At 42.6% G+C, this 16,824-nt stretch overlaps 2 protein-coding genes across 4 annotated transcripts; one reads left to right on the top strand and one right to left on the bottom strand.

The window, feature by feature from the left end:
* Positions 1–388: 388 nt before the first annotated feature.
* LOC117771616 (PH and SEC7 domain-containing protein 4) lies at positions 389–12,268 on the bottom strand. Of its 3 annotated transcripts, XM_034602179.1 has the most exons (17): positions 12,063–12,268; positions 10,500–10,896; positions 8,155–8,857; positions 7,760–7,841; positions 7,186–7,570; positions 6,028–7,056; positions 4,260–4,340; positions 4,044–4,156; positions 3,881–3,939; positions 3,703–3,792; positions 3,557–3,600; positions 3,280–3,452; positions 2,522–2,592; positions 2,282–2,427; positions 2,052–2,196; positions 1,382–1,528; positions 389–1,281 (listed from the first exon to the last, which is right to left on the bottom strand). In XM_034602179.1, exons 3-17 carry the CDS (start codon positions 8,668–8,670, stop codon positions 994–996), a joined length of 3,369 nt encoding a protein of 1,122 aa, XP_034458070.1. In that variant the 5' UTR covers positions 8,671–8,857; positions 10,500–10,896; positions 12,063–12,268; the 3' UTR covers positions 389–993. The 3 variants fall into 3 exon arrangements, with proteins under 3 accessions (XP_034458070.1, XP_034458073.1, XP_034458072.1); XM_034602182.1 differs by lacking the exon at positions 10,500–10,896 and having other exon boundaries at positions 12,063–12,217; XM_034602181.1 differs by lacking the exons at positions 10,500–10,896; positions 12,063–12,268 and adding an exon at positions 9,237–10,189.
* A 4-nt stretch (positions 12,269–12,272) lies between these two features.
* Positions 12,273–16,508, top strand: LOC117771617 (zinc finger protein 436). The gene is made up of 2 exons (XM_034602183.1): positions 12,273–12,726; positions 13,332–16,508. Exons 1-2 carry the CDS (start codon positions 12,528–12,530, stop codon positions 14,981–14,983), a joined length of 1,851 nt encoding a protein of 616 aa, XP_034458074.1. The 5' UTR covers positions 12,273–12,527; the 3' UTR covers positions 14,984–16,508.
* Positions 16,509–16,824: the final 316 nt, after the last annotated feature.

The following is a 16,824-nucleotide window of genomic DNA, read 5'->3' as shown; positions in this document are numbered from 1 at the left end:
AATGGGCTCTGCAGATCTGTCGTCATAACAGCTTTTACAAGGTCAAGGTTTCACTGCTGGCTGAACTTTTAAGGCTTCAGCACGAAACAAGGATCCCATCTGAAGTGACTGTAGAGGATATAACAGAGTAAGCAGTAAGAGTGCACTTCTGGGAGCTTGAATTCAAAGACTATGATGATGACGTCAAGCGTCTTCTCGTGCTGGTGATGGAGGTGAACAACAGCATGCAAGTGACAGTTGAAAAGGCTGCTAACGTCCTCAGTGGACAATCCCTCCTTGTTTCAAACATCATAAGATTATGAACCTGGCTCGGGAGAACAGGAAAACTGTGACAGAGCAGCTGCAGGTGACACCAACTGCTCCGGTTAGGGTTAGGTAAAGATAGGAATGATAAATACAATTGATATTTTATTTTTCCCCTACAGAGGAAAAAAACATAACATTTCAGAAATAAATCCTTCATATGAACATAGTATGAAACAGTGCCAACAAAATACGTATGCAAAATATTAAAAACAACAAAAGTGCAATTATTAAAACAAGTTTCTGACAGAACGGCCTGTCCCCGGCATTCACTCACACATGGCCTGTACTCCAGCACCCTCTTGTGGTTTACATTATAAAAAGGCACAACTGTTGCCCAGAGGATGACATTTCAAATGTAACAGATTTTGTACCATTTTGAGTTTTAATACAAAGAAATTTCCTTTTTTGTTTCAAAGAAAACCAAATAAATTAGGAGCAATCATTTTGATAAACTCAACAAGAGAGTCAGGTTCTCTCCTCAATGGTGAGAGAGTCTGAGAGCTGGGGAGTCCCTGAGGTTATATTTCTGAAAAAGTGCACAAGATGAAAATGCCGAAAAGCAAAACAACTTGCCGAGACGGATTTTATATTTGACTTTGGTGTCTTCCCTGCTTCTGTGGTCAGTGCTTCCAAAAACTAAAAAAAAAATCTGGAGTGAAGTCAGCAGTCTCTGAGTAAAAATACCTCTCAGGCCTCTTTATTCCATCGAGGGATGATAGTCCTGCGATACGTCCGTCTTTCAGAGATGTTGCGTCTGACTTTGATCACTGTCGGAGGAGCCATCTCCTGCTCCAGAGAAGGGCTGGAGTGGGACTTTTTCAGCCCGCCGTCCTCCTCGTCTTCCTCCCCCACAGAGTCTGCACACAGGGCTTTATCAAACAGGTTCAGCTCTGCGGGGCTCAACACATTGTTGCCCGTCTTGTCCACCTTCTTCCAGGCCTCCAGCACCTGGATGTAGATCTCGTAGCGACACATCTGTGGGGTTTGCGCAAGAGAATGCAGGGTCACTCATGGGTCATTGACACTCATATATATATATTTATATATGCACATTCACTCATGACACCTCCTCTACCTCGTAATGCAGGTACTCTGCTCTGATTCGATGCTCCTCCAGCTCCTTAGCTCTGGCTTTTCTGCCCTCTGGAGGGTTTTGCTGCAGGTAGAACAGGTCGGCTTTGAAGGACTCAAGCTTTCCTGCATGAAACTGCAGCTGACGTTCCTGCACAGGAAGTTACACATAGTAGAAGAAAAATGCAAACGCACGTCATGCAAATCCTGCTGAGGAACAATCACACCAAAAGGGTGGAAATTATTATCAAGGTCGCAGCTGCAAATTTGCTTCATTTAGACATGATATACATTACAACTATTGGACTGTTTTTGTGTAAGAATATTTAACTGTATTATGCCTGTTGAATAAATAAATGATCCCTCTCATACTTTAGCTGCAGGGGTGAAGTAATCCCAGAGGGTGTCATTTCTGTGCTGCAAATTACAATTTCACTTCCTTAAATGGTCTCATTCAAACATGTTAAGAAAAAACATTTGACTTTAAGTTTCAACTATTCAACTGTTGAAAGTAGAGAACTGAAATTAAAACAACTTTGCTGAAGGTATTTGTACGCGTTTACTGCTGAAACACACTGACATATTGCATAAAAACAGGTACAATTAAGTACAAATGTAGGTAAAATAACTTTCACTTTAGGGTAAATTATAGAAGGAGAAGTAAGAGTGTGTACCAGCGTGTGAGCAGACTGCGAGGCGGGGAGGATCGGCCTGAAGAACTTCCTCTGGGAGCCGACAGCAGCAGGAAACGGAGGCGACGAGTGAAGAGCCGAAACCAGGTTGAAGCGGCTGATCCAAGACTTCATCTCCACTTTAGATCTGAGCACAAAACACCAGCACCGTGAATCTGACTGTTGGACACACATACTTTTTACATACTGATTCCAGCTGTATCGTGACTTACGAGGCCTGAAAGAGGAAAACCCTCCAATCCGCCGTCTGCAAACGGAAGACGTGCGGCTTCTTGGTGTAATCCGTTGCCTGCTCAGCCACCGAGTGGTGCACACTCACCACCTCCTCGTTCACCTGGTGATCCCTCTTGTAATCATCCTGAAACACCACAAACACATAGTTCAGAAATCTATTTATAATTTACATACAAAATAGTTTTCACATAATAAGCAGAGTCAGCAGAGTCCCTGACCTTCTGTAAGTACAGAACCATTCCCCTCAGGACTCCATAGAAAGTCTTCCAGCCTCTTTTCCCCCATGGAGCTGAAACGCACAAACATTCAGCAGGTAAGTAAAGATTACAGACTAAAGACAAGTCTACGCCCTCCACAATAAAACACACAGCTCAGCTTTGAAATTATCAAAATGCTATAATGCTAAATGTTATATTATTGGGATATTAAGCTGCTTTCTGGACATAGTGTCTAAGACAAACCTCAACAATTTATAGAATCAGAGAGGTTATAGAATCATGATTATGATTATCATATTATTATATGAGTATGTAGTGCAGGAAATTGAAGTACTTATGGGAGCAAATACTGTCAACCATGTCAACTATTCATTATAACAATTATTGGTTACTAATTCAAACTGATTTTATTAATAATTTAACATATTCCAAAGTAAATTTAAGTTTTAATATGTAAATTATGTTATCTTAACCAGGCTATGTTGTCTCTTTCAAAATCAAAGTTTGGATAAAATCATAACTGTATTTAAGATGAAACAAACTAGATATTTTATTTATGTATTATCCACAACAGGCACAAAAAGTTATAAATATTCTGCATACCATTTAATGATGTTTCAATGTACTTTGTAAATTGCTCAACCACACACACCGTAATCCCCACCACACATAGGATCTACTACTTGTTATGTACCAGATGACATATTTAAACATTTAATGATTTGATGAACCTGAGAGGCAAAATAAGTCGGACTCACTGCGTTTGCCGTCGATGTCCGCGTGGAGTTTTCTAAGTAGGAAACCCTCCTTCACCACCAAGGCGTTTTTGTCGTGGGCAACAACCTGGAAGGGGTTGGCTTTGGAGCGCAGCTGTGCATCATCTCCCACATCTTCTTCCAGCAACACAGAGTTCTGTAACTCGTCCTCATCCCTTCGACACACAGAGGGATGTTATTATGCATGAAAGATATGACAAAGGAAGACTCCATGAGACAGAACATATCAAGTGAGGGTGAAATGACTATGTCCACTTACACAGCCCATTCCAGCGGCTCACTCTTGATGGAATTATGAAGACTCTAAGATGTAGATGGAGAAGAAAAAATCATCAACATTTTCATCAACAGGGATTTGACCTTTCGATAAAATGGGTTTTCTGACAACTTCAATAAAGCCATTACCTTCAGGAGGTCCTTGCTGAAGTTTTCACCTTCGTTCATCCCATCCAGGTTGGACACAAACTGAGAAGAGGACATGGATTTTCCTACATGCTGTCAACACACACACAGAACATGGGACATGTCAAAACAACATTTTATATCTTTAAACATTTGTTTTGCAGACATAAATGTGTCTAACCTGTCCATGCAAATCAGTGTTGAGAAGCATTAAAGCACATGTCAGAGCCAACACAGCCCCTGAGGATATAAAAAACAAAGTGTTAATGCCACACGTGACGACTCACTGCAGGATCTCTGAGCATGAATCAAACATTTCAAGGTAAACAGTGACAGAGACTCACCTGAAGAGGAGAAGGCTTCAGGGTTGCACTGATGGAAGCGGCAGGCGAAATGCTGCAGCACACGCTCCCTCTCCTGGCTCTCTCCTATCAGTACCACCACTTTCAGAAAAGACCTGTGAGGGAGAGACGTTTTACAAGGTGTTGTATGAGTTTTTTTGTTTTTGTAAGAGCATTGTCGTCGCACACAATCCAAGCTCTGCCTCTGTCAATTCTCACCTCAGGGCGTGATCCAGAGTTTGACCAGTAAAGTCAAAGAACTTGAGGTATTCCTCTCCGACAGCATGACTGAAGTCATTACTACACAGAGACAGAAGAAAAATCAGGGTTATCAGGAATTTCTTTGAAATTTCATTATCAAACATTTTTATCTGAAGGCTTCAGAGAGAAAAAATCAAGTACCGCAATATCTTTAACTCAATCATTTCTTTTAAAAGCCTAATGGGAACAGGATATGCTTTAAAGCAGATTTTAAGCTAAACTGGGGGTAAAGGACGCCAAAAAGAAATCATGTGACTTCTTGAATATGATGCCCAAGCATAAAGAGGAAGTCAGTGAACATTTCTCAGTCCAGTGAAATTTCACATTGCATAATTCTACCATAAATGAGTCATAAATATGACCCACAAGACTTCGAAGGGACTAAATCTAAGTTGTATCATATTTGTATTGTCCAGAGTGGCCTTTTTTCACAAATTAATTAACTACATCCACTAAAAATCTTGTTTTTTGTTTATTCATTTTATTTATTAAGTTTGTTTTTCAGGGACAGTGCTTATTAATAACAACACTGAAAATATACCAGAGTGAGCCAAGATGCTAATTTTCATCTGTGGTCCCTGGCCAGGTGAAAAGTTGGCAGCCATAAATGAAATAACAAATAACAAGTTACATGTTTAAAACAGTTATCATGATGGAGACAATCAGTTTCAAGTTTGTTGTCTGCATTGATGGAAAAAGTGTATTCCAGGAAGCTGTGACATCACTGAGGTCGGAGGTGATAAAGACTTCACACTTTCCAACAGACACAGTTTTTCAGCCTGGTGTTAAATGAGTATTACATTATTATTATTATTATTACTATATGTAGATTACAAAAAAATCATCCAGCAAAGGTTTGGATGCCCTGACTTTTAGTGCTTATTGGAAGTCAAACTCCAAATATGCAGCATACTATACGACTCTTCAAGCCTGGAAATGTGCAGCTCTTTTCACCTCCCCGCCCTCAGTGAGTAACACAGACTTTCTGTTATTCATTTATGTCTGAGATAACCCTGACGGCATCATCATGGTTATTTTCAAAAATTTTACAAAACGCCTCCAAAACCACAGAAATAAAAACAGCAGTGTTTTCACAGGCTGAGCTGTCGCCCTCACTGTGACACATTTGATGTTAATGTGTTAAATCTATTCAGTGCTCTTTAAATGTTATCTGTGCAATAAATCACACGTAGGGGAAAAAAAGAGCACCACTCAGTCTTTGATGAGATGGAACCATGACGTTAATATTATTAAAAGTCACATTTTTATATATTAATCATATGTTACATTTAGTTTAACTACAGGTTTAGGATCTTAAGTCGCACAGACAGGAAAAGATTTTCTTCCTCTGGACACTGAGTTTTGGCAGATTTGAAAAATATTCGGGAGAAAAACAGAGTCTCTGTGACTTTGGAGAAGTGGTTTGGTTTTCTTTTGCATTGTATAAATAATCATGATTTCACACAGTTCATATCCCATGAAATGGTTAGACAAAATATTGTGTGTTGTGCGTGTTCAAATGTTTTATAAATTAAAATAAGTATAATCAGCTGTATGACTGCTAATGTTTTTCAGCGAAGTCATTTACACACATCTGCAGCTTGGAGCTCCACAAAGAAGCAGAAAAACCTTATAGCTGTAACTAGTTGTGCGTTTGGCTGCGGAGCTCATCATTCATCACTTATGAACACAGAAAGATTTCAAATGTGTAAAAACCTGCACTTACTCTTTATCTAAGTGCTTGACCACATCTACAGGTTGGATCCCGTCCAACTTAAACAGCTGCTCAGCGAGGCGGCGGGCCATCTCTCTGTCCACCTCACCTCCGTTCATATGAGGCGTGGGCGTCTCGGGGAGCTTGCGTTTCTCTCCATTCGCCATCACTGTTCGTACACCTCCATCCTCAGGACCTGTTAATTCTTCAGCCTGATGTAACACAGGCGAGCCCACCTGATTTAACTCTGCTGCCTCTGCTGTCTGCTCTGTGACCTCAGTCTCTGCAGACAGCTGCTCTGTTATTTCTGACTCATCTGAATCCTCTGATAGCACATGCTGCTCTGGGATTGTCGGCTGAGACACGTCGGCCGTTTGCGGTGACTGCTCATTCTGCTCGGGCGGCTCCGTCTGCTGCTGCTGCTGCTGCTCTGGGACTTCTGGGTCTTTGGCTTCAACACAGACTGTCCGATCTGACTGAGTACACTCCTCTGTTCGCTCTGCAGTTTCAGGTCGGGCTGACTGATTCGTTACTTCCATCTCTGGTGACTCCTTCAGATGTTGACATCCTAACTGGTCAGAGTGTTCCTCCTCTATCTGATGTAACACCTCTTCCTGGGTAGGCTCGGGCTCTTTGATCGTTTCCAGCTGCTCACACTCAGACCGTTCAGGGTGCGGTGAAGTTTTCTCGTCACAATATTGTTGCTCCAAACGACTTTCCTCCTCCACTTCTTCAGGCAGCTCTGGTATCGCTTGTAAGTTTTCTGTCTTCTTTGCATTTTCTGTCTCCTGCATTAATGCTTCTTCACTGTTGTCGACGGCTTCTGGCTGCTCAGGTTCCACGTTATGATCTACACCTTTACACATTTCTGTCTCTTCGGTCCGACCTGTGGAATCTTCATGTAACTGCTCCTGTATCTCTACGTCCTCTTCGGTCCCTGAGTGACGAATTTCATCCACAAGCTCTGACGGATGCAAATGAATTAGCTTATCTGGGGTAAGTCCTGCATCCTCTGTTTGTAGTGGCTCTGCCGTCACCTCCCTACAAACAGTGCATGAAATATGAGATGCAGTCAGTGTTAGAGTACTACATAAAACTGTGACATGATTAACATAATGAAGTCATTGAGTTTCAGTACACGTTTCCTGTTCCCCTTTCCATCATACTCACACATCACTTGGACAACTGTCAGTGTTTGCCTCTTCACTGTCGTCAGCATAAAGCACGTTGGTCACACGCTTCTCCTCTTCTTCTTCTTCTTCTTCTTCTTCGTTGGTCACACGCTTCTCCTCTTCTTCTTCTTCTGCCTCCTCGCCCTCTCCATCAATCTCTACTCCATTCACTGAATTTTGTGGTTCCTCTGAGTCTCCCTGTGCAGTTAGCAGAACGCTAAGCTCCTCTGGTTCCTCTTCTAGTTTTACATCTACGAGACAGTTCCCCTCATCTTCTGAGCCTTCAGCCTCCCAAACAGTCTCGATTATGTCCACAGTCTCAACAGGATCGGAGGTTACTGAGCGTCTGTCCTCATCTTCTGAGTCAGTCTCGAGAGGAATTTCTGGAAGATTTTTCCAGAGACAGATAAACATCACAGTTTTGTAGTAAAATCTAACACTTTTTTTTTTTTTTTTTTTAAACGACACCAGAGCTACCACAATGAACATGAATCATGACTGTATATTCCAAAACTGAGCAAGAAATAGAAAAAAAAACATTGTTTTAATGTGTTGCTATGAGTAATACGCACCGTTATTACTGTCTACCAGCTCGTGTGTTGAATCTTCCTTTTCCTGTGTCGTCGGCTCTTGCACTTCGGCAGCATCACATGGCTGGAAATTGCAACACAGGCCATCATCGAACATGAGCATGTGAAAAACTGTGTGAGAAAACCTCATCTGACCAACATGATGTGTTCTCTATTCCTCCACCACTGCTAACCCTATTACAGTAACTCACACATCTGTATTTAAAGACGTAAAGACCGAGGTGGCGACAGAAAAGTCAAGCTACACTCAGTGAAGGAAGTAAGAAACTACAGGAAACTGTTTCTAAAAAGGTGTGTACAGACACAGAAAAAGACAAAACTCGACATAGTATCAGAATTTCAGCTCTTTACACGATCTCTTTATGTAAGGTACATACCTCAAAGCTGTTTCCTGACCACTCCACACTCAGAAGCTGTGAATTAAGCCGATCTTGTTCCTCTCTCTCCTCCGTAATGAGAACGCAAGAAATATCATCTTCAGATTGGTGAAGTGACGGGGAAGTGGTACCTAGACTTGTCACGCTGCTGGAGTCCAGCTCATTGGCCAAGCTGCTGTCAGTCACGAGCGAGGGCTTCTCTGTAAAGGGATCGGGCATGTCCCACTGTACCGTGGCGAAAGAGAGTGATGTACTGGGACGTACAGGACATATTATGTGGTCCCATTGCTCTGGCTCATCAGGAGTCTCTCGTCCTGTCGTTGGAGAAAAAGTGAGTTCATCTGTCCCATGTGCCTCGAATATCTCCCCCTCCGTCTCTGTCTCGTCCAAAACAGTGACCTCCTGTTCTCCACTGATGTACTGAAGCTCCGCAGAGGTCCACGAGTCTTGTTGGGGCTGCTGCAGGACTGAATCTGTACTATGTAGCAGAGAGGAGCAGATGATTTCCTCCTCCATTAGGGTCTCTCTCAGTCTGTTCCGTTGTTTGGTTTCTTGCTCTTTTTTTTAGATTTCGTGGGTTTTGGTGAAAGTTTCTGTAAATGTTGCCTTGCTGTGCTCTTCTATACGAAGATCATTTTTGTGCAGCTGCATAAATGTGAAACTCTGAGGCACGTTACAACCTCCAGTGGCTCCATTAACAGTTCTGTGAAACAAGAAAGAACCCATTAATGTTCAAGAATAGGCAGCACAAGATTTAAATTGTGGGTCAGACACGAGTGGCTCAAAAACCCTGCTGTTATATGATAACAGAAACAAAGCTCTTTCTTCATCAAGTGTTTGAATAACACATTTAAAAATAACTTTTAGGGGAACCTCCAAGTCTATTAGATGGAACATCCGATAGCTGATAGACAAAAAAGCCATTCATAACAATCCACTATATTTGGTGGGAAAGTGATAGGGATGCATTTACAGTGGCTCGGCATTTTTCTATTCGTCTGTGAGAAAGAGTAAATTTAAAAGTACTGAGAAAAGCCTTTTGAATTAAATACATCACTCTGACAAAAATACTCAACACTTACCACATAATCCAGTTTGTAGATTTTTTTTTTATATCCCATTGTGATCATTTGTCAAATATCTTAGTATCTCGTCATTGCAGTGCACATGTGCAAAAGACGTCAAGTGAAATGTCACAAAAGCTTGTCTGCACTTCCTGATCATAGACGAAGAAAATCACCCGAGTGAGTGAGCCCAAAGAAAAGGAGCAGAGAGATAGCGGTGCATGTGTGTGGATTAAGAAGAGAGGCAGAGGGTGGAGTTAATCTTTTTTTTTTTTTTTAGCTGGTGAGCAGTTTAACTGTCTGTGCCGTATGTTTATCATTTTATCACTGTGGCGCACTGTGACCCTGGCTGATGGATAAAGCCACGGTGAACTAGAGTCTAAACTTGTAGTTGCCGCCGCTTGTAAACACAAACCAAGGGCATCACCTCCAAGGTCACCAAGGCCACAGGAAGTGAACAGTTAAAGCATCACTTATCATATCTTATTTTGTTCTGCATATTTAATCCTGTTGCTTGTTCTCAACTTCATTTCTATCACACGTTTTGTCAGTCTTGATTATTCTATTCGAGTCACGCAACCAACATCCGGGACAGACTTTGACCACATTTCCTGTGTGGGTGCTCACTTCTCAGTTCCTGTCAGGGTGCAACAAGTGCTACGTTAAATGTATGAGCGTTACTGAAGATTAGGAAGGAGCCTCGTCTATAAAAGGAAAGGCACTGTGTGGAGATGCGGAAACTTTAAGAGCTAAATTTTGCATATATGTATAATTGTCTCGTTGATGTTTACACTAAACATCTAAATAATTTGGGGCAGACCAACATTATACAGTACGGCTGATAATCTCTTGCTGGAGTGTTTGAAACTATAACACCGTTAATCTTCTGCGTGTGACAGTATTTTCGGCAGCATTGTTAGGAAGGAAACTGTAACACAAATGCTCAAATGACTGTGGAGGTCTCCTGAAAGAAACACTTTTGAGTCTCAATAAAAGAGAAATCCAGAAGAAATCTAAAGTACAGATATATATAAATGAAAGAAAACATACCATAGAGGAGAAAATAAAACAGCCACACTGGGTAAAGAAAGAGTTGTGAAATTACTTATTATGTATGTGAAACATCATAATCTGTCGACAGAGCCGTCTAGAATTTCATTCATTAGCACCACGGTGCATGGCACAGGCACAAACTTGAACATTTCAACATTTTCAAACCTCAAAGAGCTCAAAAACTACCCTCATTAGAAAGAATCTTTTCAACTGTGAAGCATGACTTACCCCCTCCAGGCTCTCTAAAGCAGCATCATATGATCCGCCAGCTTGTGAGGTTTTAAGTCATGTCTTGTGGGAGGGAAGGACACATCGCTGTGTTACACTGGGTTTATACTGCTGTCAATGAGCTGTGCCTTAACCAACACTCGCACACACGCATACAAAACCCCCTTCAGCTGATTTTGGTCTGAAGCTGCTTCGCACAACAAACCAGCCACACATCCGCTCTCTTAAAGCCAGGCAGCCTCTTAAGTCTGTGGTGTCGCATAAAGATGCATCCAAGTCACAAGTCCCAGGCTGGACCGAGTCCTCCTCCTCCCTCTTCATGCTTCCTCTCCATTTTGGAGAAATCCTGATCACACTTCCGTCTCCATACGTCCTGTTCGTCCGTCTGCAGAAATGGCTGGAGGGTGAAAGGGGGGGGGGGGGGGGGATTTGTGAAGAAGAAGAAGGAGAAAGCAGCTGAGTGACAACAAAGAGGAAGAAAGGGTACGTTGTGATTGGCAGATGACTCAAGAGACACCTGAGAGGCCCAGGACCACGCCCACTGCCCTGAAGGCATGGGAGCACACATACAGGTCAGGTGAGGGGAGTGGCTCAGCTTCATTCCTGCAAAATACACCTGGAGCAATGTGGTAGAACCAGAAGGCTTCCAGATTCAATGTGCACATGTAATTAGCTGAGCAACTGTCTGTTGGTCTGTGGCCGGACACGTCTGTTTTACAGACCTGTCTCCACTGGGCTGCGTGAGCCACGGAGAACTGGTTGGTTGGCATAGTAACCTTACCTTTAACCAATGGCTGTGTTAGACGAGGGGTTAGTGTAATTTGGTTTTATTAGCAAGAATGTGTTTAGGATTTACCTTTAACAACAAGACTAATTAGATAATGTAATACGACTTATGAGATATAAGAACAAGACTAATAAAATCATTTAACAAGATTTATAAGATCAGGAAACAACAAGATTAATAAGATCATATAACGAGAAGATTAATACGATAATATAATAAGACTGATAAGATATAAGAACAAGATTTATAAGATCAGGAAACAACAAGATTAATAAGATCATATAACAACAAAATTAAAAAGACCATATAATAAGATTAATAAGATAATATAGCTAGAAGACTAATACACTAATATCACAATAAGACTGAGAAGATAAAATAACAAGACTATCAAGATAACACAACTAATGAGATAAAATAACAAGACAGTTAATCTAATATAATTGCCCAGTTTTAGCTTAACTCAAAGCAATTTAGCATTATTCACATCAGGATTAGCATTAGCATCGGTCGCAGACTCATTATTCGCAGCGTTAGCAACAACACACGTCACTAACGCAACATTTTTAGCTCGTCAGCGTTGTTGCCACAGACTTAAGAGGGCGGTTAGCCACAGTTAGCACATGCGCAAGTTACCAGAAGCATTTGGTTAGCTTGTCATATAACGTCGTTACTCGTTACAATGCTTAGCAACATTAGCTTCTTCTCCATCAGTGTCAATTAAATGTAAACGGGTATTAGCATGATTAGCATCCACATTAAAACAGTTGCATTACCTATCACTTATGTGGGCATCCTTGTTAGTGGTGGTTAGTAGTAGAGGTGAACTAGTGGTGTCGTCAGTGGTTAACACTAGTAAACCCTGGTGATTAGCTGTTTGTGGCTTAAACACAGATATCAACAATAACGTGGTTATTTGTGTGAACTGTGTGACGTCGAGTGGGGCCTCGGCTAACTCAGCAGCTGCACTCCGCGCCGCTTGGAGGCGCTGTGGGTCTGAGGGGTGTCAGGGAAACAGAAGCAGCTTTCTCCTCTGCGTCACTCTCCTGCGCCTGAGTGTGCTTTGTTTGTTCCGCACACGGCAGCAGCAACACACACACATACACACACACACACACACACACACAGACATATACACACACACACACACACACACTCCTTTTGTCTGTGCCTCTTCAATGATCCAGACTCTTTGATCCGGGTACGATCGCACCGAGTCGTCGCCAGCCGCCCGGTCCAACATGGCCACGTCCGGTGACCTGAAAGTGTTCCTGGAGTCCTCTCTGAATGAGATCTTCAGAGCCACAGTGAGCGACATCCTGGACTCAGTGGACCGGACGCTGTGCGAGTATCAGGGCACGGTACGGAGGATCGAGTCCGAGAACGAGGGCCTGAAGCGGCTGCTGTTTGCACACAAGAGCCGGGAGAGTGCGTCCAAAGGTACTGTTGTTTGCAGCTGGTAAACACTGGAGGCTGCAGCTTCGTGCAGACACTGACCTTTTGTTTGCAGAGCCCGTGCATCTCTGTTTACAGACATAAATAAAACTGTAGCAGCGGCTGCAGCAGCACAGTAAACATCAATAAACAATGCTGCATTCACTGCGAATTAAGAGATGCAACAATCAAATTGATTGGCAGCCATTGAAGTAAATGTTTCAATCCCGTTTCAAAACAGCAGTTGTAAACACTACATTTGGTATTAAACCACAGTTAGCTGGTAAGAATAAAGACCTAGAAATTTCCTCCAAGAGACTATATGTCTACAGGGAAAGTTGTCTGATGGCGTTATTCAAAAGTAATGCTTTTGTTGCCCTGTATCTGCTGGATGTGTAAATAATGTGTCAGTGTTTTGAGGCTGTTTGCAGCAGACGTGAACAAAAATCTGTGAATCAACTATATTCAAATCAGTTATTTTGATTGTATAGTGAGTTTCCACAGATTTAAAGCATTCCTTTCCAGTTATTAATTATTTTAGTTATAGTTTGTGACATGACTCAAAAGTCTATATTATTTTGTTCATAATTTTGACCATGTTTTTTTCACAGAACAAGATGTCACAGAACAGCCCTTGGAATGGACCAGTCATCCGATCGCCTCGACCCAGGGCACGTTCAAGATGTCCATATGCAGCAGTGACAAGAAGAGCTGCAGGAGGAAGCAAAAAGACAAGATGAGGGAGATCATGTCGTCTGACTCCTTTTTTCTGCAGACAAATCCTGAGGTAGAACCACCATGTGTCAACACGGCAGAGGTAAGTATAGACAGAACCCTGGTATCTGTGAAAGAAGAGCCCAGCCTGGAGGAAAACTGCGCCATTGACCTCTCCCAGCCCTCGTCTATTCTCAATCTGACAATGAAGCCCGTAAAAGACGAGAGCACAGAGGTCACTTGTGACAGTCCAGAGGCACATGCACCTCTGCTGCCATCTTCAGGCCCTGAACCAGACTCCAGAGGCAGTGACGGTGAAGTTAAAGTCACCATTGTCTCTGACAGCTACATGCAGGATGGACCATATATTAAGACAGAGGAGGAGGAAGAGGAGGAAGAGGAGGAGCAGAATGGGGTGTTGCAGTACGGTGACAATGACAGTTTCTCCAAGCAGGAGTTGAAGCATGTGTTGCAATATTACCCCGAATCAAATGCAGACCCAGAGGAAGCGAGCGGTCAGGTGGCAGAGCCAGAGGCTGCGACGCATGAGGAGGACGATTCCCCCACTGTTCCTGCAGACGAGCTTGTGGAAAACCGCGACAACTTCTTGCGCTGCCCCAGCTGTCCCAAAACGTTCAGTCGAGCAGCCTCGCTCAATGTCCACATCAAGACTCACAGCGGCGAGAAGGTCCACAGCTGCAGCTACTGCGGTAAACGCTTTGGCCGCGCCGACCTCCTCAAATCCCACAAACGCACCCACACAGGAGAAAGACCCTACTGCTGCAACATCTGCAGCAAAACGTACGCCCACCCCAGTCAGCTCAGGATACACAAGCGCATACACACTGGAGAGAAACCGTATTGCTGCTCGCACTGTGGGAAGCGCTTTAACGAGCACAACCAGCTCAAAGTCCACTTGCGGACTCACACCGGGGAGAGGCCTTACAGCTGCCAGGAGTGCGGCAAAACATTCAGCAATGCAGGAAACCTGCGCATACACGAGAGGATCCACACAGGCGAGAAGCCGTACTGCTGTGCTCAGTGTGGGAAGAGGTTTAATGGCCTGGGTGACCTCAAAACGCATTACAGGATTCACACTGGAGAGAGGCCCTACAGCTGCGAGCTGTGTAAGAAGACATTCAGCCAGGCGGGACACCTCACCATACACATGCGCATGCACACAGGAGAGAGACCATACAGCTGCAATGAGTGCGGCAAGAAGTTCACGGTGGCCAGCAGCCTGAAACTGCACCAGAGGACGCACACGGGAGAGAAGGAGTACAGCTGCTCCTACTGCAGCAAGAGCTTCAGCAGGTCGGGACACCTGAAGAGACACGAGCTGGTCCACACCAAAGAGAAGGTCTTCCTCTGCAGCCAGTGTGGAAAGAGCTACACGGACCAGTCGTCCCTTAAGAAACACTTGAAGATGCACGCGGCCAAGGAGCAGAAGGCTCAGAGCGAGGGAAGCACGAGCGAGGCTGAGACGAACGCAGTACCACCTTCAGCCTCTGAGACGCATTCAGACACTGATAAAAACTGTAGCAGTTGAATCATATAAAAATCTGCGATTCAAAATGCACATAGCAGCTTTTTCAAATCTTTGAACCACATCTCACTTACTACATCAGCTACATTTGACCCATAGATGATGGTGGAGAACTACATCCAGTAAAACAATAAGAACACTGGACAGGAGAATGAATGAACAGCAGAACCCCACATCAGCTGTGTGACCAGTAACAGATTCATGAGTTTGAGACATTATCAGGCCCCAGAACAACACACTTTTTTTTGTGCTGGAGCCTCTGCAGCCTTGTTGAGATTAATGGTGTTTCCTTCACACAGGGCTACTGCACATTTGCACCTATCCAACGGAAAGACTACTGCCCCTTGATTTGACACCATGACGCCCTCACACACAGCTTATGTAGGTGATGACAATGGGACGTATGTATGTCATAAAAAATTCCGTAGTCCGCTCCCTAAGTAAAACCAAAACTAATGTAAACACAGAGTCTAAGACATGAAGCTTGGTTCAGACTTTCAAATGTGAAAATGCCTTAAAGCTGTGCTCGATTACTGTATAACATGAACATTGTAATTCTACTATAAACCATGCTGTGATCACTTTGTTGTAAAATCCTGACGCAGAGTACAAACTGTTGCAGTGGTTTGGCATCTGATAAACCTCTGAAACTCATTTATCTGTTACCCAGTCTCTACTTCCTGAATCATTTGTCATGCAGTCAAACTGGTACCTGTAAAAAAAAATACAATCCACCAGTGCACCCCCCTATTCTGTATTAACAGGACTAAATAGTTAGTCAGCAATACTATATACTGACTTATATACATTTGATTGATTAACTCTAATATTCTCCTTGTAGGCGTTTCTCACAGTGTAAGACACAGGCAGAAAACAGGACCCTGAAAGAACGTTAAAACCTGCTGTATGTTACCAAACTGTGGTAGATTGTGTGTTTATGAAATGCTTTATAGGAAAATAACTATTTTTGATTGATTGCAATGTCTGTCAGATCGATAAGTTGCTGAAATGTTCCCACAGGGTTGATTTAAAAAAAAAAAAACAATTGTCTTAGAAGATACATCTACACACTTTGAAAAACTTTGTAGCCCGAGAGTTAGAAATGTGTTCTGCTCTGTGATTTAAAGTTAATATAACACTGTATATAGCTTTAACTATACAGTCAGAGGTCTGATCTATTGACCCGACGAGAATGTATTTGTGTTATAATGTTACTACAGATAATCAGTATCGATTGACCAGCTTTCAGTAGTAACCTGTTTTGTAAGCAACACTGATCTCAAACAATGTCCAAGCTTCTAGAGGATTTTTCACCGTAATGATAAGAGGACATATATGAATATTGTACAACTGACACATGCAGGAGTAAAGTTTCATGTTCATGATCATAGAGCAACTGTTTACTGTGGCGACTGGTTGATATACCTGCATAGCAATGTACATTAAACTGACTGTTTGCTACTAGCAATTTATTGTGATTTACTTTGGTGTGGTTTGTGTCTAAATTAAAAACAACCCTTAACCCAAAGAATTGTTTTGAATCTTTTGCCCCATGCAGATGTGGTTTTATTGTACAATCAAAGGTAAAGTGCAGAAAATAAACTAAATGTACAAATTCTTTTATTTTCTTCACACATTTGGTGCACACAGAAATGCAAAAACATGTGTGTCCATGACCCAGAAGTGATAAAACATTGAATTATATGGAGCAGTTGATGGCTCTGCTTGTTGCTTAAGCCCTGAACATTGCTAACGTGATTCCACAGACGGCCATTAACAATGTGCGACATCCTCTGTCCTTGACCCTCAACAAGAGTGAGGAAAAACCACCAACAAGTTTTTAA

Source organism: Hippoglossus hippoglossus, chromosome 12 (assembly GCF_009819705.1).
Source record: "Hippoglossus hippoglossus isolate fHipHip1 chromosome 12, fHipHip1.pri, whole genome shotgun sequence".
Taxonomy (NCBI): domain Eukaryota; kingdom Metazoa; phylum Chordata; class Actinopteri; order Pleuronectiformes; family Pleuronectidae; genus Hippoglossus; species Hippoglossus hippoglossus.
Note: the sequence above shows the minus strand (reverse complement) of the source record. Positions and strands in the feature narration are given on the sequence as shown.